This window comes from Agelaius phoeniceus, chromosome Z (assembly GCF_051311805.1).
Source record: "Agelaius phoeniceus isolate bAgePho1 chromosome Z, bAgePho1.hap1, whole genome shotgun sequence".
Lineage (NCBI taxonomy): Eukaryota > Metazoa > Chordata > Aves > Passeriformes > Icteridae > Agelaius > Agelaius phoeniceus.
In genome coordinates, this window is record NC_135303.1 from 62471851 (window position 1) to 62499029 (window position 27179).

Sequence of the window (27179 nt, forward strand, 5' to 3'; positions counted from 1 at the left end):
GCTGTCATACATTTAACGTAGATTAATTGAAGTTGCAAGCATGCATTTAATGTTGGATAGGCTCTTTAGGCTAGAGGCATACAAGTCTTTGGACTACTGAGAGAATTGAAACTGTTGACAAATGATCATTTTGGTAAGAATCTCTGTAAATTTTGGTTGGAAGTTTTTAAGAATTCCAGTTATTAAATTTAGGTTTGTGTTGAAATGTATGGCTTTCTTTTCTTCCATGCACAACCTATTTAGATTCAGAAAAAGAAGCACAGTGGTGGAATCCTTGTCCAATCTAGTTTCTAAACAGACAGTGGATCAGTTGACTGAAGGTAAGTAGTTAAATAATACAGTTAAAATAAAAAAGTGAAAAAAGCTCAAAACTACCCCTACCAATGTATACAAATATGCTTAACTCTGTGACTTTACTAGTGTCTTACAGTAATAAACATAAAAATCGTGTATATAATCTTTTCTAATTTGAATGCAAAGCTTCAGTGGAGAATTCAGGCTAATGGGTTTTTTTTGTCTCTGAGCATGCATGAATTAAGAAAGGAATGCCTTTCACAACACATTATAGGACTGAAGGGAAACTTCCTTTTTTTGACTTAAGAGAGCTCCCAAAAGTTTAAGAACCATTGATGCGGAGGAGTACATCCTTGTCATTAGTTGCATTGGAATCTGAATATATTAACAAGTTTTGTGCTTGTCTGTTTTGCCTTAAGGTGTTTTGGGAAATGGTATCAGTACATTGTTCATGGCTCTGAAAATGCTGATCTCCTATTTCTGATTCAGGCAGAGTCAAGTATGCATTTTTTTCTAACCTGGCACAAGAATCCTCTTTAATACTTGGACACATCAAACTCACCACGTATGCACTGTACATACAGCAGCCTTGTGCATGTGGCTGGTCTTGCAGCATGGGTGCAGAGCAACTTGTATCATGTGTGTTAAATCAAATGTACTGTAGTGCTGCATGAAGACAGAAAGTCTGCCTGGGGCTTTCAGTTTGTTAAGCATGACTTGGTGAAAACCTGTTCATGATGTCTTAGTGGATGTAGGAAAAGCCTGAACCTCCGTGAGGGTTACTATTCATTTACAGAAATTTCTTGTAAGACATTGGAAGGAGGCTTGAAAGACTGAGTTATTGTGGGCTGTTAAGCTTAGAATCAATGAAAATTATAAGAGACCCATCTACCAGAATGTCAAGTAGCTTTTGCCATAGACTGAGGTCAGCTCTGACAATGTTTTGTCTGAGAAGAAGGGAAATAGAAGAATTCTGTTGGGATTTGTGTGTTACAGCTATTATTCAGCAGTTACTGAAATGGCAACAGCAGAATTATGCTTTTTTTTTTTTTTTTCCTTTATTTTTTTTTTCTTTCTTGTCTTGGCAGCATTTTGTTTGTTCCATTGACCCCAAGAAGACAGTATTGACAATGACATTGCTGATAGTAAATAACTTTTCTTTCTTATATAGAGGAAATGCATGCTGAAATCTGCTATGCTGAATGCTTATTACAGAAAGCCGCTCTCACCTTCGTACAGGTAAAGTCAATTTCTCAACAAAAGATGTGATGTTCAAACAAAAATTTTTTGCTATTGAATGTTATTTCATGGCAACGATTGAAAGTATGGTAAATCTTGTGCTGCTCAGGAAAGTTGTCTCTTTCTTTGAACGAATAACCAAAGATGATATTCAGATACCAAGGTATTATCCTAAGGTATAAACATACCATCTTTTAAACATACGTCCTGTTTTATACAAAGTGGTATGTTTAAATGATTTGCATCACATTGGACAGTGTCCAGTGCCTGCATAAAAATATTTTCAAGTATGAGGAAGTGTATTGTTTGAAAGTGCAAGTCATTTTTTGCATGAATGGGTAGAATGTTTTCCAGCTAACAAAACTTCAGCTGATGTGTAATTTCCAATTCCGTGTTGCTGTGTGTGCACATGGTGTCAGGAATAATACAGTAATGAATGCTTATAAAATGGGCATGCTTAGCATTGCTGAGGTAACAATTCAGCTCACAGAAAGATCTGGTATTTTATATTGTGTGGTGCTAGTGATTTAGGTTGTGATTCAGGGACTTCATGCTACAGAGTTTTCAAATTCAATTTGAAACTTGATTCTTGAAAACAGGAGTTGTTCCTCATACTTTTTGAAGGTATGTGAGTGTTTAACAAGTGTTTATTAAATATATATTATAGATAATCTTTTCCAGTATAAATTATGAGAAAGAAGCGAGGCACATAGGATACTAAGGTCAGATTAAGTTCCTTTGGCTTATGACTTATGAACTATTTGATTTGGCCAGAAGTGTCAGGAAATACTATTAATGGAATGCTAGTCTTTCCTATAACTAGCTTGCTCCTTTACTAGCCATGTGGAAGCAACCCTCTTTATTTTTATTCAGTGGGTGGAGTCTGTTTTAACCATGAAAAGAATGTTGTTGAAGGAGGTGAGTTAGGACTGTATAAAATAATAAAAAAAATTAGATGTATATTTTCTCTGAAACACCACATCTGTATTGCTTTTGACTGTAATACCCTGCTCTGCTGATTGCTGTGCTGCCTCATATTTTTCATCTTTGGCTGACCATGATTAGTGTTAGGATGATGATGATGATAACAAAAATGTAAACATCAGAGGGAAATAGAATTCTTGTACTGAAACACTTGTATTTGGGTGTTCAGACTTGCAGACAAGAGAGATGAGGAGTTTTAAAATGGTAATCTTTTTATGGAAGCCAGAATTTCCTTTGGTTGATCATTCTGAGGCCTTTTTTTGTTGCTCTTTTCATTTTCCATGTTGCATCTACTGTTCCTAAGTATTTAAATTTGCATTTCTGAAATGCCAGCATCCTCCCCTTTTATTTGAATTCTAGGAGAAAATATTTCATTCTGTTGAACCGATATTTTGCTTTTCAGGAATTTAGTTTTGATGGCAAGTATATTGTGGCTTTGTTTTGGTTTTCCTAGAAGTTAGTAAGCACATAAATTGAATAACGCAGGTAGTTTTGATCAGCAATAGAGTTTCATCTGTTCGAGGGATTTTTCAGTTTGTCTTCTGCCAGTTTCTGTATGGCTTCCTTGTGTATGTCAGAATTGCCATTTCCAAATATTTGAAACAGTTCCTGCAGCACCATCTGGTGGAGAGCTTTCTTGGTTCATTTAGATACATCACAAATTCTGCTATAACTAACACTTCGACTTTCTTTTTCACCTCTCTCTTCAGTTTTAAAATTTGTAATGTGCAACAAAGAAATGTTTCCCTGACAACTTAGAGCAAGTGTTAATGTCAGTCTTAGAGGTACTTCTAGTGACTGAAAAACATTTTTAGTGTTTTTTACAACGACATAAACGTATAAATAAATGTATATGTAGCTGGAGGATTTTTATGTATGTGTTATGTGTAATATGAACACACAATATTTTACAGTTAGATCTTTTTCTTCCAGGATGAAAATATGATCAACTTTATCAAAGGTGGCCTGAAAATTAGGACAAGTTACCAAATATACAAGTAAGCTATTAGAAAACACTTGACTTCAGAAGTAATATAAGCAGTTGGAGTGGCATTAATGCTCCCAAAACACAAAGGAATATTTTTGTATCCATCATAGTCATCAATCAGTAATTTCTATGTTGTGTTTCACCTTCCCTCCTTTTTTTCCTCCATCACAAGGGAATGTCATCAGGTGCTACAGACGACTCAGGGGAACAAAAGCAAAAATGAAACGTACTACCAGTTTGAAGGAGGAGTAAATCTTGGAATTGGAGCATTCAACTTGGTATGACTTCTTCTTTACAAAAAGGCGATTGGGTTATTCTGTAGGATTGTCTTTCTTTGTATATGTGCTACTGTAACTGATTTAACATTTACGCATTTGTAAAACAGAGAGATGGGGTTTGGAGGTTTTATGCAATGTGAAACCAGCATTAGCTTCTGGCGTGCATGCTTTCTGGGATGTTTCTATTAGTTTATTCTGAACGGTTTAGTTCTCTGGGAATAACTAATACATCTATTTCTGAAGTGAAAAAGAAGCTGCATCTCCCTGTGTGTAGCAGGATTTTTAAAGATGCTAATGCTGTGGTTACAAAATGCCTGGAGTGACTGTTTAATTTAACTCCCCCATGTATCCCATTCTTTTGCTCCAGTGACATACTCTAGATTCTCATAGATAATTATAGTTAGAAGAATGCATAGTAGTTTACTGTGTTTGTGCAAAGGAAAATTGCCTTTTCTTTACAATTTGCTACAGTTACCTTTTCACATCTGTCATGGCAATGGTTAAAGTTGATTTCTGCCAGTATGTTAATTTCTGTATCATTCTAGATTGGAGATGGCCAATTTTAAGTATGGTCAGAAGAACTCAGGTTTATCTGCACCCGACTTTAAAATTCAAGCAACTGTGTTCATAAGTGTTCTTGCCTCTCCTATTCTTCATGGAGTACTCTCAGTAGGAGGCTTAACAGAAAAAGTGTCTGATGGGCAAAATGTATTAGGGTGAATGGAGCTTTCTAAAAACTGACCCTCAAGTTAACCTGCTTCTTAATGCTCATTGAAAAGGTGGTTATGATATTTGTACATTTTCTGTTGTGTAGGATGTGGAGGATGGAGTTACAGAGGGAACAAAAATGCCTATAATAGAGGCCTAAAGGATGATAGCAACAGCTAGTATTTCAAAAACCATTATGCTCACTGATCTGCTGATTCAGTACTCCCACAGGAGGAACAAGTAGAGCCTCTGTGAGACTCCCAATAAAATGAAATAATAGTATAGGAACATGGTAGTTGTAGGTTGTGAGTCATACTAAAATAGATAAGACTTTCATTCTAAAAGACCCACAATTTACAAGCAATTTTAACCAGCTGAAGATAGAAAAATCTGTCATTATCTAAAGAAGCACAGCTGGACTCTGTCTATTTTCATGCTGGATGGTTATCAGAATTCTGAGCATGCATGTTTACTTTCAAGTTCTTTCGTGTTTTAATTTTTTACTAATGTAAAAAATTTTTACTAATTTTTTACTAATGTGTAATAGCATTTAACATAGTAGCTGGCCTTTTTGGTTCACATTTATAGCAATGTAACTTTTTTTTTTAAGTGTACATGTTTACAATTATCTTTTTATTTTTAAATTTATTTCAGATGCTGTCACTTTTACCAGGAAGGATCCTCCGACTTCTAGAATTTATTGGATTTTCTGGCAATAGGGTATTCAATTTGATACTTGCTTTTTCAAATTAATTTTTTCTCAGATAAAAGACTGGATGGATTTAATGCCATGTATTCTACAGTGGAAGTATAATATTGATTGTTTATCAGTATTTTACTGTTGTTAAAAAGAGAAATGGGTTAGATGATACAGGCATAAAAGCACATATGGTGATACTCCACTCTTTAACATGCGTGGGAAAGGACCAGTTTACTTAAGAGGAGATTTTGCCAATGCAACGTCCTTTCCTTTTGCTGATCCTTAAGTAGGGGATATCAACTTTTTTTCCTAGGTGATATAGTTGGAAATTGACATTCCTCACCAGTAACTGAGGGAAGAATCATATTTCTACATTTTTCCACCCCAAATCCCAGCCCATTTCTTTAGGAAAAAAAAATTCTGAATATCATGTGTCATCCTGGACTCTAGGTACATCTTTCTCTCATGGATGACAAAAATATTTGTAATTTGTTTTGTAATTATTTTACAGCTCTTTAAAACTTATTTTGATGCCCCTAAGAAATGAAAAACCTCAAGTAAGAAATTGTAATGAGGTGACCCACAGAACTGCACACAACTGAACTTCAAATTACTATAGCTGCAGTCACCATATGGTCTTATTGCTGTTAGATTGTCCACAATATGATTCTCCTGCTGTAAAATTAGACTTCAGTAGAGACCAGTTCATTCCGTTTCTTCCTCCATAAAACCTGGTTCTTGCTGAAGATCTTCCAAAATACACATTTTTCCCTGACTAAAAATGCAGTAAAGGCTGAAAGAAAAAGAATGATTTTGAAATATCATCACAATTCTTTTTGTGTGGTGCTTGAATTCTCCTATAATTCATCAAGTTGCTATGCAATAAAACCGATCTGTTAATATTTGTTTTGAGGCAAAATTATGTTTCTGGGGAGTCACTGCTTTTGATTAGGGAAGCTGTGAGCTCAATACCCTTCAGATAGTCAAGATGTTATGTAAGGGGTCTGAACAGAAACATAAGGGAAGTCTCATGTGTTAAGATCTGCGTAAGGCTCCATGAATCTGGATCTGTCTTTAGACACTGGTGTATCAGCAGAGGTAATATTTTGGTCAGAGCCTCAAAATAGTTGACTTGATGGAAGAGAATTGAGGATAGCCAGGGTTTTCAGTGAAGGAAGACTCACACCGACAAGTAGCACTGGAACAGCTGAGAGAGTTTTCCACCGAACGTAGATTGAAGGATGTTATTCTGAAAGGTTCAGAGTCAGAACACAGTGGGGAAGGGTTGTAGACCTGTGTGTCTGCATGGTTCATGTGGTGTTCCCATTTCACCAGAGCACTGAAATGCATGATTTTATTAAGAGTTAGATTAGTCTTCTTCCTGAGTGCTATTAGCTGTGACAGAAACTTTTTGGTAGAGGATTGTGTTGGATTTGAGATAAGTACTGAATTATGAAATACTTACATCTGAAAGGAAAACTGAATTTTCATTAGCCAGAAAAAAATTGATAGTAACTCTGTATACTTATAGTTAATTCTGCATGTGTTTGTGATATTTCTTAGGAGTTGGGCCTCTGCCAACTACGGGAAGGCGCATCTGGCAGCAGTTTGAGGGCCATTCTGTGTACTTTCACCCTGTTGGTTTATCATACTTACGTCTCCTTAATCCTTGGTGAGACCCACTGTGTAGCTTTTCAGTCATGCTACACCTTATGATAGATATTGTGATTTATTTTTATAACAGAATTTCAAAATTGTGGCCAAGTAGGAGTTTGCTGTATACTTAATTATGATCTAAAATTAATATCCATGACAAAGCTGTGTCTGCAGAAGTAGTGAGGGTAGATAGCGTTATACCAACATCTTGCTCCATTTGCAGGGCTGTCTCAACAGCTAAATATTGCAAAATATTGTTAAGTTCAGAAAAGTCATTATCCATAAATTAACATCAGATGTTGTGAAAACTATCTCCAGAAAAAAGCTATACAACCAGAACTAATTGTTTTTGCCATTTAGACCTGGAAGTCATAATTAATTCTATATGCTTCTTTACCATATATTTTCTCATTCTTTAGTATTTAAGTATTTTAGTACTTGTCCCTCAGGCTCATCAGGAAATTAAGGAGAACTTCATTTCTTCCAGTATCACTTGTATTTCATTACTGAGTTCAAAATTAGGAGAAGAGGCAGCTGAGGATGTTTTCCTGTCTTGCTAAAGCAATTAAAGGGATTTAAAAACATAACTAGGATCAGTAATGGAACAGTCTAAAAAATATTCCTATATTGTATGTAATTTTTTTCAATTTACAGACATTTAGTATTTTTAAATCACATAGTATCTTTGGGACAAGCATTTAGTTTATAGAAACACAATATGATGAAATAATTCTGCTTTCAAAGCTATCATCCATTGATCTATCAAATGCAATGTGAAAACAAAATCTTAGTCTGTGAAACTTGGATTCTTTTAAGTACATTGAGGTTGGTTTGTTACATTTTCTAGGTACAGGGGAAGCCAACCTTCAGGAAGCAGACAGTCTCCTCGAACCCTACCTCCTGAAATTTCCAAATGTGCGTATTTCTAATAAATTTTGTAACAAGAATGTATTTCGCTATGCTTAAACTCCTAACTGGTTATTTTTCTCATCTCTTTTCAAGGGTTCCATTATTCTATTTTATGCTGCCAGAATAGATATACTGAAAGGAAATTTTGAAAAGGTAAATGATACTTTCTTTCTAAGATTTTTGTTTAGTGTTTAGCCTGAGGCAGAAAAACAATGAATTCATCTACGTATCAGTTGGACTGATCAGTATGCTGTTATCCCTGTTCACATTCACTGTCAATGTTGATTCCAGCCCTCTCTCTAAGTGAGACTGAAGGGGAAGTTTATCTCATTTTACTTGTCAGGTGTTTTCCACCTGGGTGCTAGGTAAGAACTTGTCCTGTAATTAGACACTGCTCTCACATGGAGCTGTAATTGAGCCAGTTTTCATCATTCTTCCTTAACTACTCACTCATAGGCACAGTTGAGGTTCCAAGACTGCATAGCAGCCCAGCAAGAGTGGAAACAGATTCATCATCTCTGTTACTGGGAACTGATGTGGTGCTACACCTTCCAGCAGGACTGGCTTCAGGCATATCGGTATGCAGACCTGCTCAGCAAAGAGAGCAGGTGGTCTAAGGTAAATGGGCAGGTGGACATTGTTGTGGTATACCAGTGGTCTCTACAGTTAAAGTCAGTTCTAATTTTGCACAATAAGTGTAATGTTTGCCTTCCTGAGAAGCTCATGAACAAAGACACAATGGGACCAAACTATTTTAACTGGGTGGTTAAGGATGACTTTTTATTTCATGTTTTGAAGCAGCAGAACGATAAGCAGCAATGCTTTGGCCCATCCAAAAATGGAGGTGCTTACCCAAGTTGGGAGAAAGAAGAGGGATAGGAAAACTTTAAACTTTTCTCTCAAGTCAAATTCTAATATTCACTAGTAAAACTTGGCTAAAGAAACTGTATTTGGTGTTTATAAACACACACACCTACTCATCAGATGCTTTGTGGCACAAAATGAGAAAGGCTGCTGGGGACAGGATCTCACAAGAAAAGCTGGGCTATCAGATAACCTTTTCCTTATAAAACCTTTCCAGGGTATGAACCAAGCACAATGTGCCAATAACCTTTTATGCATTATTATTATTATCTATTCCTCTTTAGATTACTGTTTTATTGTCTTAATGAAAAAGGGTATACATCTAATTCTTGGCAAAAGAGGAAGAGAATAGTATATTCAACACGAAATGCAAGTGTCTTTAATAGAATTACGGATTTTTTTTTTCCTGCAAAACCCAGTTAAACATTCCTTGAATCAGTACCCAGATATTTCCTTCTGTTTTTTTCATGTCTCTACATGTAATAGATCATATAATAACAGTAATGGACTTTAGAACAGTTAAGTCATTTAACCTCATCTCTTTGACAGTGGTTTGCATAATAAATTCTCCTGTTTTTTGCAGGAGATACCTTTTAACCTTCTGCCTAATATAAAAATATAAATGCATTAAAAATAAACTTACAGCATAAGTTCTGTGACAAAGGGAATACTAAACTTTTATAGTTATATCTGCCTGAGAATTATGGGAATACTTTGCTACAGCAATTGGGTGAGAGATTTGAGTCTTTAATGTATTGATTAAACACAGAAAATTAGATGTGGTAATCTGTTGCTGTTTCTTTTTGAAATAGGCAATATACGTATTCCAGAAGGCAGCAATTCTATGTATGCTTCCAGAGGATGATTTGAAGAGGACTGGTGAAGACATAGTGTCTTTATTCAGGTAAACTTTTATAAAGCAGCTGAACGTGTACTCTTTGTCCCCCCATGTCTTTATCTTGTGTGACTTAGACTTACTTCTTGCTTATAACCATAAACTTTCCATTTTTTCTCTTTGCCTTTAGCATTAGAATTGCTTTTATCAGCAAAGATAAATCCTGCAGCTCTGGTCTCCATGGTGTAAAAAAATTTTAAGATGTTATATTTAGGGGATAACAGTAAATCTTTCTAACTGAAATGAGATGAAAAAAAATACCAACAAAAAACTTCTTTTTTTTCCATTTTCCCTTCATGTAGACAAGTGGATGGTCTAAAACAGAGAATTGCAGGAAAATCTATCCCAACTGAGAAGTTTGCAGTAAGGAAAGCGCGACGCTATGCATGTCCTCAACCAGTGAAGCTGATATTACCTGCCTTGGTATTTGTTCTTGCTTTGTTTTCATCCTTTTCAAAGAGAAAAGAAATCAGAATAGTTCATTATACAGGGAAGGAATAATATTGTCAGGTATTATATGGCTGCATTTTAAATTTTTTAAAGAAGTACTGCATTAATGCAATGTGATTTTGGTGAAAAGTATTAGAGACTGGATCACAGTACCAACCAACTAAGCAGCAGTCTGAAAGAAGTGCCATATTTTTCATGTGAAAAGTTCAGCATACAAAAAACTGCATTAATGTTCTTTAGGTTGGTAGGATTTTAGTCCTTGTCTTCTAGACTCATTAGGAAGTTAAAGAGTACTTTGGTACTTTCTGTTTTTCTTATGAAAATGAAGTGTGGTGGTTGGTTTTTGTTGTGTTTTTTTATTCCCCTTGTATTGAGTCTGATTAAAACAAGCAGAAGCTAAAGTAACTTTATGAATGCTATTCTAATTTCCTGTATTTTAACATCAGAGTCATTACTATTGCACAGTCCACTTCTATGTGCACAGCAGTGATACTTTTCATATGTGTATGCTAAAATCTTTGTATGTGCATCATTTACCAACAACTGTGCATGAAAAACCTAATTTGAGAAGAAATTTCTTATGTTAGTGCTCATTGATATAGAAAGAAGAGTCCAAAGAAAATTAATCCTCTGGTTCTAAAATTCATTCTGTATTAAATTGCATGTAGAGGATTAAGTAAAATTTGTCTTGGGCTTGTACAGCAGAGTGCTTGTAAGTTGTGAGTATATATATATTTGGTCTTGCTGTCAAATCCAGCATCCTGTTTTAATTTAGGAATATTTTCATCATGGACTAAGCATAACCAAACATAGTGTATGGTTGATTTCAGTAAGTATAAGTTGACAGGACTACAGAACTGAAATAATCTAGCATGATGTAGTTGATGATGTTCTTAACACTGTTTCAGACTTTGATACAACCAGATTTTTTCTCTGTCTGAAAATGTACATATTTACACTACAAATGCAAGTGGAAATTTTTCACCAATGTATTGTATCAGCTTCAGAATGACACTAGGCGTCATATTTCAGACGTGTAATTTCAATTACAGTAGAACAAATGATACTCTAGTTTGTAATGACTGAGTAAAGATCTTGGCCAAGCTCCTTGTTGGTTAGCATTAACCCTCATTCTCCTCAAGTTTTACAATGTGATAATGTATCAAAACAAGCTTATTGCTTACTGTTGTATGGAGCCATCTGGGAAGATATGTTTCCAGGATTTGCCTTGATTTTTTCCAAGAAAATTTTGTAGAAATTATAGTAAAATCATGTTGGATGTGCCTACTGGAATCACATTTTTATCCAGAAAGTTTTATCTACCTCCAGTTTTGCTCTGAATGGAAGGTAATTGTCTATCAATTAGGGCATTTAGAGCGTGTTTTTGGGTGCATGCTTACATAAGTATGCTGTATATACAAGAACGCACTCAAATGCCAATTCCAGATTTGCCTATCATCCTTCAGAAAGAAACTACTTTTAGCTCCTTCTTTAGTTTAGGTGGCAGGGACCACAAGTTTAATCTAAAGCATCCGGTTTTGCTGATGTGTTATGTGGGTGATGGTAAACTGTCCTGATAAAATCTGTTCAGTTTAATTTCTGAAGATCTGTGAAAATACATGATAGTAGAATCCATTAAAAAGGCATCAAAACTCTCAAATCTTAAAAACCCAGGTTAACTTTGTCAACACACATTCAATGTAATTTTTCCTTTCCTATTCATAGATGTGTTGTACCAAAACAAGCTTTGGTAGTATTTTATGTACTCAAAAATGTTCCACAACAGCCTTTTCAAAGGCACTCTTTAGTTAAATATTTATGCAATTCCATGAGTTTTTCTCACCTTTTTGTTTTGGTTGGCTGATTGGTTTTGTTTTTTTTTAATCAGGAAATGATGTATGTCTGGAATGGATTTGCAATTGTGGGCAAAAGAGCCGACCTCACTGAAAACTTACTGGTAACAATTGAAAAAGAAGAAGCTGCTCTACAAAATGAAACTAGTAAGTGATCAATTAGGGTGGAATTAATAATCTTACAAGAAATGCTGATTTTTTTCTATGCTTTTGTCTTCTCGTATTCTGCAAAGTAAGTGTTGGCTTTGATAATGTTCTCATTAAGTCAAAGTATGGAAGTTTTGGAGCCTCATGAAAGTTAGGAATGGTTCTTCAATATGTTCTTTATGCAGTGTGATTGATGCTGCAGGCAACTACAGAAAACTCAGGGACGTAAGGTTATTAGTTACAGAACATGACTGGTCTAGCTTAGTTTTTTCTTGTGTTGGAGAGTGTTCTTGGACCATAATCTGCTAATATCTTAAATGTCTGAAAAATATTTTTTCTAAACCAAGTTATATCACACTTTATTATATAGGATGCATGCTGCATAGAATATGACAAAGTATAAAAGATTTGATGAAGTGCTATGCATGAATGAGTCAGGTTTTTTGTTTTGCTTTCTGGAAAAATAAAACACATTTGCTAGTTGTAAAATTAAACATACTAAACGAATAAACTTTGACCATGGTTTTACATTTTGGAGTAATGTTTAGAGAATCAGCCCATAATTTACTCCTAAAAGAATTTAAATTAATTTATTACAACTGGTTTTCTGCACAAGTACTTGATTTTTGTGAGATTTTATCAGGATGGTTCTTTTACCTGTCGTGTGAATTTTTGGGGAGAATTCTCTTTTGAGTTTTTCTAGAATAAATATTACCATTTTTCATGTGAATCTTTTTAAATGATAATTAATTAAAATAATTTTTATTCAACCCAGATTCTAGTCACACTTATGAACAATTTAGTGGTTCAGTGGTTATGTGGTTTAGCAGTTATGAACACTAAACCATAAGTCACACTTATGAACAATTTAGTGGTTAAAACAGCAATTCTGAAACGTAATATATATCTAAGTATGATTTATAGTGTAAATTGAGGCGATGCCTAAGAAATTATACAGGGGCGTACAAGGAATTTATAATGGTCAAATCTGGATGATATAATAAACCAAATGAGAGTAACCTGCATGGCCATGTTTGAATGGGGTTCCTTTATTTTCTGTGTTGCCCTTCACTTTTCTGCAGAATCAGTTGTGTGCCTTTTAAATCTCAAGTGTTTTCCTTTTTTCTTGTAATATTAAAACAAAAGTGTAGTGATATGGAAGATACTTGCAAATAAAGTAATTCCCATGAGTTCCACATGGAGGGTTCTAACAGAACCTGTTGGAAATCCAGTGCTTTATTGTGCAGTGATTTGTACTAGAAGTGCTCATCTATTGTAACAGTGAAGTAAATTTTCCTATCGAATCTCTGAGGAAAGATGTACAAAGTACCAAAACTAAAGCAATGGAGATAAAATCACTGTGTTTTTTCTTATGGAAATTCACTGTTTGCAAATAGGATATAGTCTGGAAGAGTATATACTTTCTGTGTTGTTTTTTTAGTAATAACTTCAGTCAGATGTAATTTTATTCTGGATTTCATATATGTGATTTTGATCTGCTTTTAAAGATATGGATTCAGTGAAAATAAAGAGTTGCTACTGAATTCCAAAAAAAAAATAAAATTAAGGCTGCTGACAGAGTATGACAAGGTTACAATATAATTTTAATAGACCATCTTTAGTGGTAGTAATATCAAAGGATTGCTAAGGTGCTGTGAGAAGGGTATTGATTATACACAAAGGTCATTTTGGGATTGAGACTTCACGGAACTGCTTTTACTTCATTTGTTCCACATGAACAGGCGCAGCATGGAATCTCTCAAGGACTGAAAGTAATTTTATGTTGTATAGAGCTGAAAATAGAGATGGTAGAAGGAACAAATGGAGGACATTAGAGATGGTGTTTTTATTTTGTTTTCCACAGGATTTCTGGGAATCTTTTTTTTTTCATATGCAATATATAAAAACAGATTATTTAACTTCAAGAAAAAATAATTTTTTGCTTATTTTTTTATCCTGGTATTGATATATCCTTTGGTGTAGACCACTGCGGCTGCAAAGATGGTTCTCCCACATTTATTGCAAGGTTTTCTGTGTTAAATTGGCCTGTGCATTTGTTATTTGTGCATTTAGTGTTAATGTTTTAGCTTCTATTCTTTTGGGAAATTAGAGTACTAGTTGAAGTTTTGAAAGACTGGTGAGCCCTAACTGACATCAGTGCATGCCCCCAGTTATTTCAAAGAATGAGTCCTTCAGGAGACAGTCATAGAGTCCAACACCTTAGCCTAGCAGAACAGGCTAGAGAGAATGCAAAATACTCATGCGCTGCACTTCTGCTGTCCCTAAAAGCGCAGTCTGTCAGCTACAATCTATCAAGACTTTCTGGGTCTAAACATAGACCGAAATAAGGCTGAACATGATGGCGCAAAGCACTTTGTGGAGTCCAAAAATGCATTAGTCTTGCATGTTTCAGAACTGTTTATGTAGGATTTCTTTGGCAGACTATTAAGGAAAAAAATTAATGTGACCTTAGAGAGCTGGTAATTAGTTGTAAACAACATGATCTGAAGGGAGAGTGTTTTACTTCCTGAATTGTTAATGTATGTGGTGCCATCTGTCTATCCATATGTGTTTTCTTTCCTTTTTTTCCTTCCATGTACCCAGCAAATGCTACAAACTAAGGGAACTAAAAAGGATCACACTTGTTAAGTAAATTTTGAATTGAGTCAAACACCCTCTTTCATCTGATATTTTTAGCTCTATTGAACATAAGACTTTCAATAAAGTTTTTCAAATATTATACACTATTACTTATTTTCAAATATTTTTCAAATATTATGCACTACTTCTGAGACCTCTCAAACATTAGAGATGATAAAAATATTAGTAAACATTGTTTCTTGAATTTGTACCGCAAAATGATGCTTTTGAAGAATTCTGTAAGAGAGTCATGGTGTGGTTTTACAGGTTTTTTTATGCTACTGATGCTACTGGAGGTCTGCCAGTGCTCTGTTACAGGGGAAGCTGTTAAGATAATATGATGGTTCCTGTCTCACTGTAGTTTTAGCTATAAAGAAGTAAGAAGTCTTTAAGTAAGGCAAGTAAGAAATCTTTAATTAATGACTATTTATGTAATGTAATATATTTAATTATTGACTGTTTAATCTTTAGTTAATGAAGTTTATGCCCATTTGTTGGATGTTTCAATTTCTTATTTCTTCTTTGCCTTCTTTTAAGAGAAAGATACAGATGTCATGGATGCATCTTCTTTAGTAAACAGTATTTTAAACCATGCCTGAAGGATATGTACATTTTGAGGTATAGAACATAAGAAGCAACATCCTGCGTCTGAATATATATTCCCTATTGAAAATCTAATTTTCCTTTTTCATGATGTCTTCAAATTGTTTGACATATCTCACTTTTACTGTTAGATCACAGTGAATACTATGTGGATGATGTGTGCATGTTGCAGCTACTGAAAGGCCTCTGTCTGAAACACTTGGGAAGACTCATGCAAGCTGAATTATGTTTCAGTAAAGTAATTCAAAGGTAAAAAAATAACAGAAATAGATTTTCTAGTTTTTGGTGACATTTCTGATACTCCTGTTGCAGCTGTCATGCTAGAATTTTGACTAATTAACATCATGTTAAGGACCTGGAATTAAAATACCTCTGAAAGTAGAAAACCAGAAGACTTTGCATGTATTTTTCTGCAGCAATTTAACGATTACTGTAGCTTTATATATGTGGTGTTTGAGGCTAAATAAATCAAACTGTCAGGTCATATCCAAATACATTTGGAATTGTATTTGCAGAGCTACCTGTAAGTAATGGCAATACAGGTAGGTTTAGTGTTTGTTTGGCTTATTTTTTAAATTCAGTATTTAGTAGTTAATGCTTCAGTTCAGTAATTAATGCTTCCCCATGTAGATGAGAAGTTGTTGTTACATGTGTCAGTTGAAGACTGGTTTCTCCTGTGCTGTGGATTTTCAGGTGTCAGCTCCATACCAGTTGTAAGAGCTTTTCTATATAAAACATGAGTCCAGTACTGGTTGTACTTGAAAATGTCTTGTAAGTTTTTAGGTATTTGGGCTGAAGAAGCATATTTACATGTGCAATGTTTCTAACAAATTATTTAGAAAAAGTAGTAATACAATTTGTTATTGAGTTATTGTTAATGTGTTTTAGTTGTGTTGCCATCTTGTTTTCTCTTACTGTTTCTAAGGTCCCATGTGAGTTTAGTTAAGCACATTGCAAGTTACAGGGCAGAGGCTTTGGTTGGTTGCAAGTTAAAAGTTAAAGGAACACTGTTTCTGAAAGATCTTTTTCCAAAGGGAGTTGGCAATGGGAAGGCTTTTATAGCTGATGTATTTAAAAAAAAAAACTAAAGACAACAGTTCTTCATAAAGTGTATGTTTTGCATGGGTGAGGGTAAAAGTTTTCTGGTGCATGGAGTACTTACATTTTGTTCAACTTTATTTTCTACATGTTTAGGGCACTATGGTGCTTCAAGACTGTTTATCAATGTGTACAGAATTAACCAGTAAAAAAGGCTTCAGAATCTTTTTTCTGGCTATGTGCTGTTACAGACAGTGATTGCTTTTAAAGTTAACTGGTCACTTAAAACAGGGTTGTAAGTAACCATTTTTGTATTTTTCTGGTTTTCTAGTGAGAAGCAAATAAAATATGATAGCTACTTGGTGCCATTCACACTGTATGAATTGGGTCTTCTGTACAAACAGCAGGATGAGACAGAAAAAGCAATAAGATACATAGAAACAGCAAAGTAAGTGGATTTTTTATCACTTTGTAAATTAAGAATAAATGTGTATTTGCAGCATTGAGGACACTTGTTTTTTTCTTCCTGACAGCTTCCTTGCAAAATCCAAGTAATTATAAATCTCTGTTCTTGATTTGCAGGACTTGTCCAATATAGTTGAATTTTGCAGTTTCATGAAACTGTCCTTCAGACACAGTGGAGTAGACAGATTCAAATAAGACACAGTATGAAGGGAAAATGTTTATTTCTTGTATGGGCTTCAGAGATGCTGAGGGTCCACTGTATGCATGGGATGAAGCTGGAGAGTCCAGGGAAGGGATATGCACCATTCTGTCCCAGAGGGAAGCTGTGGGAATTAAATCAGTTCCACTAAAGGTGTTCATAAGAGAGGTCAAAAGCCACTACACCTGTCTGACTGCACCCCTTTTTCCTTTCACATGGTGTTGCAGAAGACCAGTTGAGAGTTTAATGTACTGTAGAGCAGCATATTTGCATCATCTGTAGATTGTAGTGTAAGATAGAATGTCCCTTGTGTTAATGGAGAAGTAGCCCAGTCTTGCAATAGTGTCCCCTCATGGGGTTTTTTTGCTTGTTTGTTTGTTTTGGGGGGATGGGATTTACAGAATATGATTTCTGTACATATGATGTTTATTACTCTGGCTGAATTGTGCTCTGAGTTGAAGCCTACATTTTCTACTAATACCCTTTTCTGTAGTTAGAAAAGACTTTGGCTTGTCTTTTCACAGCAAATTTTAGTATTTGGGAGGTCTGTTAAAAGGATCAAAATAAGTGAAAGAGATGCTAAGACATGGATTCAGTTTATGAGGACATTTAATTTTAGTATTGGTCTACGTTTTCTTCACTCAATTTGTGGATGTAGTTTTAAATATCTCATAACTCATCTGTGTGTCAGTCTCCGCTTCCTGTTGAAGGAATAAAGATTGTTAACTTACAAACATCGGAAGTTTAAACAATTCAATCCAAACATCTTTTTCTTAAAATAAGTTGTCTGTTTTGCAGAAACAACTACAAGGAATACTCTATGGAGTCCAGGTTGCACTTCAGAATTCATGCAGCACTTGACAGCTTGAAGGTGTCACCTGCTTCAACACCTTGAATGAGAAGGGATGCTTTTCATGCATACAATAAATAGCCTACACAATCTTTTTTTTAATCATAGAGAAGAACATAATGATTGTTTTCTGTCACTTCTGATTTGATGTCATTCTTTAAGACTTTTCTGTATAGCGCCTATACTGTATCTACATGCTGTTAAAGAAGACCTTATATTTTGTTGATAAAAATAATTTAATATTTGACTTGATGGGGGATATTTTAAAAAAAAAGGTGATGGTGCAATAAAGTTTAATGAAAATACTTTATTTTTTTTATATAAGAACAGATGCAGGTTATGCAGTGGAACTGGTGATAATTTCTGCATTTTTTGAAAGTTTTATTTTCTGCAGTGCACTTGAGACTCTTTTCTCCTCTGGAACAAAAATGCAATGTCTGCAGATAACCTTACCCACACTTTTTTGCGTAACATCTTCTGAAATTTGTGTTCCAGAGGAAAGAATTAGTAATTTTTGACTTAATTTTATTTTGGGAACAATATTAAACTGTGTGAAGTGCAATATTTTTACTCTGTCAGATGAAGCTATGCAGGGCTACAGTTAAAATGTCTTTGCAGGTCTGTTTCAGTCAAAAGAAATGCATATTAGGAGATATTTTTCGCTTGTAGAAAAGCAGAGCTACAAGGGACGTTATGTCCTTGTTCTAAAGTAGTCTTAAGTTGATCCTGACAGATTTATTTCACCTGTTTAACAGAAAAGCACTGAGAACAGTCATTTTGGAACTTACACAGGATGTCTTTCCCAGTGAGAAAAGACTGGGAAATTTTGCCTGATGTCTACTCCAAATAGTTCTTGACACAACTGAAACTGATTGTTTCCCATCTTCCCTGTCATGGATCTGGAGAAAGGATTGTTCTTTCCCTCTTTAAAGCGATCATTTAGTATTTGTAGACTAACACCCTAGTTGGTTTTCTCTGTTCTTGGATCCCAGCCAAAGTAAATAAAATATTGGTGGATTTGTATTTTCCTAATAACAAGTTAGAATTCATATTAACAGAAGTTGATTGTGCATCAAGAATCCACTTTTAATCTTGCTGTTAAGAAAATGTGCATATTCTAGTCTAATTTCTACCAAAAATGTGCAGTAAAATTGAGATAATTATAAGTGCATTTTTCCTTTCATGCTTCTATGCAAACAGCAGTATGAAATTGAATTTCCCATTTATTTAGATACACAGATTCTATCTGTCTGTTCTTAAAAATAAAAATATATCTCTTTTTAAGTATACACCCAATAACTCTTCTTTCACTAGCTATTGCGAAACTTGCCATTTCCATATTTTATCCATGTCTGGTATGTTTACTTCTGCACAGTAAATTCATAGTACCTGTGCTCATGTATGTGATTCGCTGCCCTTAACTACCACCCAGACAAAATCAGGACGAAAGAAATAGGGGAAGAATGTGTCCTCAGTAAATGAGTAACTGAAGTTTCTAATTAAACATTCAATATGATCTATAGAAGTTCTTCTCAGGTTACTGAGAACACAGCTTTCTTCTATGACTTATAAATAATGGGGTCATTTAATTGCTTATAATTCTGTAATAGAGTGGTATATTTACAGGAGAAGTAAGAGTTTAAAAATATTAGCTAAATAAACATAATGGGTATTTCAAAATGGAAACCTGATCCAAAGTCTGTCTTTGTTGGTTGAAATGTGTGCCTATTGTACATGTGTAACTTACTATGTTAAATTATACACATGTAAATTTGAAGCTTAAATACCCAAGACACTGAATTACTGATAATGTATGCATGTTTATTTTCATATATATTCAGTTGACTGTAGCTAAACCTCAAAACAGAGATTAGCATATGCTGTCAAATGACTTCTCTAAAGATTTACCCATTTATATATATCTGATTGTAGTGAGCATAAACTCATGTATTTTCAGAAAATACTTTTGATGCATCTGTGGGCATTATATGTTCAATTTAGGATTATTTTAGTTTAATCTGATTATTGAATTGGGGTCTGCTTTATTTTTCTGTAGAAGGTGATGGGAAAAATTACCAGTAAAACTTCTGTAATTTGTGTTCCAAACAGTACTTCATTTCAGGAGAGTTATAAGTGGGACTACAGACTCTCAGGGCGGAGCATGATGTAGTCTCTGATCTCTTGTTTTTGTGGGGAGTGTCTTACAGCTAATATTTTAGGGGTGATTTGAGATAGAAATCAAAATTAACAAAATATGAACAATGATCTTCATTAGAAACTGATTTTTTCAAAGTTTAGTACAAAGCTTCAAGAAGCAGTGTACTTTTTCCATGGGTGATACTGACTGAAGAGACACGCTTATGCACAGAAATTTCCAGTACCCTCTGTAGTGTTTTGAGGACCCAATATTAAGTGCTATTTAGAGCTTCCCTCCTTTCTGTGCTGCTGTTCCAGACTTGGCTAGAAAGATTGACTGATCAGAATTCTTACTTTAAGCTTTATTCTGAACATTTTTTTTCCAAGTTGTTAACAGCGGACATACAAATGTGTGAGAGTGATTTGTTACCCTTCAGTTAAGGTGGGTCTCCACAGAGCTGCAAGAGATGCTTAGGTTTCCAAATGCTGCAGAAGAGTGCATGTTTCCTTGACACAATGCATCTGTGATGCAGTAGTATTTATGACATTATGCCTGAGTTAAGCGATTCCTGTCTAAGCGTTCATACAAAGGGTCTGTGGCTTTTTAAATTTTTTTTTTAATCTGCTGTATTCTGTACTCGGCCTTAAATACAGCTCTGATTTAGTCTTAACTGCTCTTTATAATACTCACCGCACATGCTCATCCTCCATGGGAATTTTGACTATTGTGCTAAAACTTAACTAAGCAAAGCTGATCATTTACCTATGATGCTATAGCCTCTCTTGATAATAGTAGGAATTATAATATATACAAGAGCAAACTTAACTTGTTAGTTTAAGCAAGAAAGGCTGATCTTACAGTTACATTATGACAAAAGGTTATTTATAGTTCTTTCCGATAATAGATTTTTTTTTTAAGGTAAGCAATAATAAATTAGCCTGGTTATAGGACAAAGCTTCTCTTTCATTAAGAATTGCCTACTTAGAAACTATTACAAAAAACTTCATGTCTGTGCATATCAATCAATTATTAATCTGTTGAAACATCATTGTACTATGGTTTGTAAGTCTTTATTCATCAGAATAAAGAATGAATTTCTGTTTTTAAAAAAAATTGAAAGCAAATATATGTTAAAAGAAAGCTGATGCAAGATTGTTATATATCTGTTCTTATACACATGGGATAGCAGCTGTATGTAGCACTTTATGGCCATAGAAATGTATAACAATCAGATCTTTTTACGTTTCTAAAACACCTTGCAATGTAATGTATAAAACAAGTAATTTCTTGTTACAAATTCAACTTAGACTTTGTGGTTATTTTATTACTAATCCTAATGTTTCATGTCCTTTGTTTCTGTGTATTCTTACACTGCCTAGTGCAACAAAGAATGTTTGTATTTTCCCTGGTGCTGCAGTCTCTTTGCTTCTAATCCACTAAGGTTTGCACATGTATCTTATCTGGTACTTGATGAGTAAACAATGAGGGAAGAAAAACAGAAAATGAGGAATGAAGTATCTTCTGGTTTAAAGAGCATGTAGAAATGTTCATTATTATGGACTGGATTTACTCTTCAGAGGAATAAATCATATATACTTGTGCTACCAAGTGCTGAATTTGGCACTGTATTTTAGTTGTACGTCAAGAACCTCCAGATGAGATTTACCAAAGCATTATCATCAAATAAGGCCTGATCTCTAATTTATAAATGCTACCTTAAGCATAGAGCTCTTATACAACCAGTCCAGACTGAGAGGTTGCATAAAGCTGTCAAGGTCTGTTGAGTGAATAAAGGGTCTTTTAAATGTAGATAGCAAATACAAAATAAGCTGCAGGGTTTCTTGGTTTTTTGGGAGGGTTTTGTGGTGCTACTCATGTTTTGGAATTTTTTTTTTTAATTGTGTTCTGGGTTTTGATTTGTATTTTTCCCTGTAATCTGGTAATAAATGCTGTAGGACAGCTTCATAAAGAAACCGTGTGGCTCTTAACTTTGCAATTTGTAGAAGAGTACCTTCTGGGAAAAAAAAAGTCAAGAGTTCATGGTTAGCATAACGAATTTAATGCTTAGTGATTCCAAGATTAAATACTTTCCTTTTTGTAGTAGTGTAAGCATGTACTTCCAATCTGTAGAGAAGCACATGTCAGCTAGTAATCCCTAAGGTAGGAGCACCTTCCTAGATTTAGTCACTTAGCTAAAGAGAGAACTTCTTCAAACACATAAGCAGTAGGAGATGTTTCTGTTTTCTGTGTCAGGTCTTCTGTTCCATGAAAATTGCGGTGGTTGAGATTCAATATCTGTGCCATTGAAGCATGGAAAATACTTAGTGTTCACGTCAGGTGACTATGGGAAAAGTTAAGGTTTTACTAAAACCCTGCCTGAGAGGTTAATGGTCTTACCTGCTTGAGCATGTAAATGTGGACCTCAAAGCTCAATATTCTTACTATACAGTGGATATAAGAGTACATAAGGATAATTTTACTGATATGCTTAAATGACATGTTACATCAGTATTTACAGTCAGGGTGGAAAGATGTGTAAAATTAGGTTAATGCTATTTATATAGCTTATATTAGGCTTAACTTGTTCCAGAGCATTAGGTGATCTTCAGAATTAAACTTAGTTGTAGAAAAAAGGGCAGTATGAATTTAAGTATGATTTTATTTTCATTACAGATTTGCTCAAGATGATGGAACTTATATCCAGGCAAAACACATTGCCTACATATGCTCAGTGCAGATATAAAACTTTCATTTGTAACACCCGACCCACCTTGATGAGGTTGTTTGTCTTTTAAGAGAGGTTCTGTATTGCATGCATTGATGAACTTACACAAGCAGTATTCTACAAAGGAATCTAGCTGTAGTTAAAAATTTCATTGGTGGGTATAGGATATGCATGCTCAAGCTTTACTTGGAAAAGGTGCATGGCTCAAATCTCCAAATTCTACTCATACCAGTAAAGTTGTTTCAAATCCACCTCTATTAGTTTTTACATAGGAACATTGAAAACTTTTGACAATGAAAGAATGTCAGATGATCTTTCACCTACTATTAATTGGTTTTGCACTTTGAAGAAAGTTAAGACTTTTTGTTTCTATAATATGCATAAAATTCAAGATCAGTTTCTTTTCACAACCCAAATGGAAAGTACTCCTCCTGTAGTTTACAGTAATTTCATTAGACTGTTCATATGCTGTGGAAGCAACTTCATTTATCGCAAGCAATAATACTAACAATACTGTAATCATTGTGCCTGCTTCATAATTAATTTTTGGAGTGGGAGATGGTTTAAATCAGATTTTTGTGAGTTGGAAGAAAAGGAAAAAAGGTGAAAGTGAAATGTGTTATGGGGAGTTCTGAGTGGCCATAGAAGATGAACGGTAACATCAAGATGTTACTTTAAGTGCAGTGTACTCTGGAGGCCCGTGAGAATACATCTGATGAATATCAAATTACAGGCTGTTTTTCTACAAGCTAAGATTTTAATAGTTTAGGCAGAAAAAAAATAAGCCTTGTCTGAAAAATAAAACCTGCAACCCAAAATACTGTATGCTGTTGAGTAATAACAGTTCTTACTGAACAAGTCAGTTTTTTAAGGAAATCTGTGAAAGATCCAGATAAGCTAACTTAAGATGTTGGATATGTGCTGTATGTGAAAAGTTACTTATAGAATGTTACGTGTTGGAAAGGACCTTAAAGATCATCAACCCCACCCCCTGCCATGGGCAGGGCACCTCACCCTAAACCAGGCTGCTCAAAGCTTTGTCCATCCAGGCCTTCAGCACTACCAGGGATGGGATCCACAGCTTCTCTGGGCAGCCTGTTCCAATCCCTCACCGCCATCACAGTTAAAGAATTTCTTCCTAATCTCTAACCTAAATTTCCCCTCCTTCAATTAGTACTCATTCCTCCTTGTTCTGTCACTACAGGTCCTGAATCCCCTCCCTTGCCCTGCTGGCCAGGCAGCATTTTTTGATGCAGCCAGGGTTGGTTTGGTTTCTGGGCTACAAGTACACATTGCCAGTTCATGCTAAGTTGTTCATCAACCATCCCGTCATGTCTTTCTCCCTAGGAGATCTCTCTCTCCTTTGATAACCTTTGGGAGTTTAAAGTCAAGCAATCTATTTAAAATCAAGTTACATATTTCCTTGTCTAAACACTTAGGGTTTTCAGTGCTACTTGGTAAATTGGTGGGCCTTACATTATGAATATTCTATTTTCTATATTTTTTTCCTTTTTGTTGTTTTTATTAAAGCTTCTCTGTTTATTTGATTTATTACCCAAAGAACATGTTGCAATAACGATACCATTTTCGGTACTGCAGAATTGAATTCAAATTTTACTGATTGAAATTGGCAGGACAAAAACCAGAATTCTGGTTTCTGAAACAAGCAAGTTTCCTTAACTTCAGGAATCTTACCTATGCAGCTAAATGAGATTAGGTCCACCAAGCTGAATATCCTATAATGTGTCTGGAAATTTTGTCTTGATGGACTTTGGAAACTGTTACATGCCCAATGTTTCTGGTGTATGAAACCCCAGTGAAAATTTGTCAGCATCTGTTTTCCTTCTGGAGAATTCTGCAGCTGAAAAAGGAGCTTTCCTTTAATTTTATTTTCCTTGATTTTTTTTACTGCTTTCCTAGGACAGCAAAGTTGGAGTCTCACCTCTTTGCTAGATTGTCTGAAATTGGTGTGAGTCTTCAAAGAAAAATCTTTTCTTTTTCACGAGTGTCTAGCTCCATGCTTCCCTGGAATAATGTGCAGCTGAGATACCTGCTTGTCTTTGCTGGCTGTGGCAGTTGCCCCCACTGATGGGAAAGAGGATAGCCACTAGGAAAGGGAGAACATGCAGGAGAAGTTCATGTGTGAAGGATAAGAATATGTTAGGTAGGGGTTTCTGTGGCATATGAACAATTGATGTCAGCTTAGACTATGGAAATAATAAAATAATATGAATTGATGAAGACTTCTATCACAAGGATTGACAGATGTCTAGGAAGAGAAATTATAGTGCAGAGTACTCACTTGCTAACTAAATGGAGGCAATGTAATCCAGAGGTGTCCTAAACAAACAAAAATCAAAAAACCCACAAACAAAAACCAAAAAGAAAACCCAACCAACCAACAAAAAGCCCCCAGACTTCTCACTTTGCAACAAGGAGAACCTGCGGGGGGGGGGGTGTTACACAATTTCTGAAATAGCTCTTCCATCTGGAAGTTCTTAAGTTACAATGTTTTTGTAGCATGGCTCTAACAATAGATGAAAATTTATAGCAATTTTATTGTTAACTATTTAAAGCATTGCTTGTCAGAAAATAGACCAGTGTAGCTGTAGGTTCTCTCTCCTAGCTATTTCTTTGGGAACATTTAAGGAGCACTTAAACTGTCCTAACTAAATATTGGCAACTACCAATACTGCTACCCAAATTGCGTGGTAGTAGCCTGGGTCAGTAGCCCTGCTGGGTCTCACAGAAAAGACTGCATTGTAACTCCTGGTTATAGGTGCCAAACAATCCACCATGATCTACTTGGTGTGTCTGTATGGATTTCAGTGTGGAACCTGACTATCTGATCCTGTTAACTGGTCTTCTGTGACCAGCTGTACTGTATCACTGCAAAACACACATGTGGCTTTGGTTACCAAAGAGGCCTCGGAAGTGTCTTGCAAGGTCTTGTGAAGAAACCAGGAGCTTCCATTTAATTGCTGGCATTGTATGGAGTTCCAGTGTGCCCTGCTGCACCATTTAGCAGTTTGTTGGTGTAAGATTTTTTTCTCCTCCCTTAGTACCCTGCTGGCAGTCAGGCCCTAGGAAACAATATACCATCAGCAAAAGCTTGCTTATATTGGATTGATTCCAACAGTGTTTGTGAAAACAGCTGTTTATTAACTATCATGATACTGTGTCTGAGCTTTTTTGGGGCCAAATTAGGACTGTTTTAAGGACCACATTCAAGTCTTAGCTATATTCATTTTGATTCCTTCAAAACCACTAAAATTATCTCTCATAGATGCGAGAAAGGCATGTATTTTCTAAACAAAGTAAGGTAAAACAGCAGTGGAAATAGCGTTCTTTCTTATTTATAGTGTGAAGCTACCTTAGTGGTAGCTGACCATGAGTGCATGCCGCAAAAATCCCTTTTTGAGACTTGAGGCAGAAGTTTGAGCACTATGCAATTCAACCAGAATGCATGGAGGGTAGAAGTATTTGGCAGGAAAATAATTGTTGTAGAAGCAAATTTTTGTTTACTCAATCTTATTTTGTAGGCATCTTGTCCATCTTCTGTAGCAGACAACAGACCCTTCATCATTTGTAGATTTCACCCTCCTTTTGTGACTGGTGCCTTTTATGGATCTTCCAGGGTTCAGATCTGGAAAAGGGAACTCAGAGGGGTGGTGGTCTTGCTCAAAGAAAATGTCCTGCTCCCCTGCTCCACTGTCTTTGCCCACCCTTAGCAGGACCTAGTTTATCTTCTCTCTTCTCTCCCAACTCCATGAAAACTCAGGGCTTCATCAGCAGGTTTCTGCCTGGCTCTCCCTCTTTGCCAGGTGAATGGGAGGAGCAGAGAGAGTGTCACGGTCCAGCAGCTCACAGAGCAGGGAACTGGCACTGTGTATTGAAGACAGATTCACCAGAGGTACCGTGTAGAGCCAGGGGAGCAGCCCATATCCTGGGCACCTGGCTTTGCCTGCCAGTGGCTCACATTGCCTCTGGCTTGGCTATGTGTGGAAGTGACCCTAGTTAATGGCAGCTGTACGTGGTGAACACGAGCAGGGACGGTGAACACGAGCAGGGACAAGTGAAAAGACAAAGAAGATGCCAAACCCTGCAAGGTGCCCTTGTAAAAGAAAAAAAACCCAGCAAACAAGAGCCCTGTGTTCTCTATCACAGACCTGGTTTTGGCAGCAACACATTTGCAAGAGACTGGAGACTCACCAGGCCTTGGGCTGATCTGTCAGGGAGGTTGCTGCAAACCTTAGAATGGAGTGACCCTTCTAGCAGCTGGGGAATCACAGTCACTTCTGCTGGCCAGAAAGTGCACTTTGGGAACTGGGCTAAGTAGCTTCTATGGGGAAACTTTCCTCTAAGCAGAGCACCCCAGGCTAGCAGTCTCTCCAGTCTTGAACTGCTGTTTTGGCACCTGCCTGGAGGTGAGGTGCATCACATAAGCCATTTCTTGGACTCACAGTATTTAAAATGAGAATGCAGTAGCAAAAAATGACACTGTGAACTTGCTCAACTGCAGAGCATGAGATACGGGATGGCCAGACCCATAGGTCA

General features: G+C 35.7%; 1 protein-coding gene across 2 annotated transcripts in view; it reads left to right on the top strand.

Annotated features, from left to right (window-relative positions):
* The window catches only part of TTC39B (tetratricopeptide repeat domain 39B), a 77842-nt gene extending 56337 nt beyond the window's left edge, over positions 1 to 21505 (top strand). For both annotated transcript variants that reach the window (XM_077171473.1, XM_054652241.2), the window contains 15 exons: positions 244 to 320; positions 1466 to 1533; positions 3451 to 3515; positions 3678 to 3783; positions 5146 to 5211; positions 6755 to 6863; positions 7695 to 7762; positions 7850 to 7909; positions 8213 to 8374; positions 9433 to 9524; positions 9818 to 9938; positions 11854 to 11965; positions 15340 to 15457; positions 16578 to 16694; positions 17709 to 21505. In XM_077171473.1, coding sequence (XP_077027588.1) covers positions 244 to 320; positions 1466 to 1533; positions 3451 to 3515; positions 3678 to 3783; positions 5146 to 5211; positions 6755 to 6863; positions 7695 to 7762; positions 7850 to 7909; positions 8213 to 8374; positions 9433 to 9524; positions 9818 to 9938; positions 11854 to 11965; positions 15340 to 15457; positions 16578 to 16694; positions 17709 to 17805 — 1438 coding nt within the window. In that variant the 3' untranslated portion in view covers positions 17806 to 21505. The remainder of the gene's footprint in view (positions 1 to 243; positions 321 to 1465; positions 1534 to 3450; positions 3516 to 3677; positions 3784 to 5145; positions 5212 to 6754; positions 6864 to 7694; positions 7763 to 7849; positions 7910 to 8212; positions 8375 to 9432; positions 9525 to 9817; positions 9939 to 11853; positions 11966 to 15339; positions 15458 to 16577; positions 16695 to 17708) is intronic.
* The last annotated feature ends 5674 nt before the right edge of the window (positions 21506 to 27179 follow it).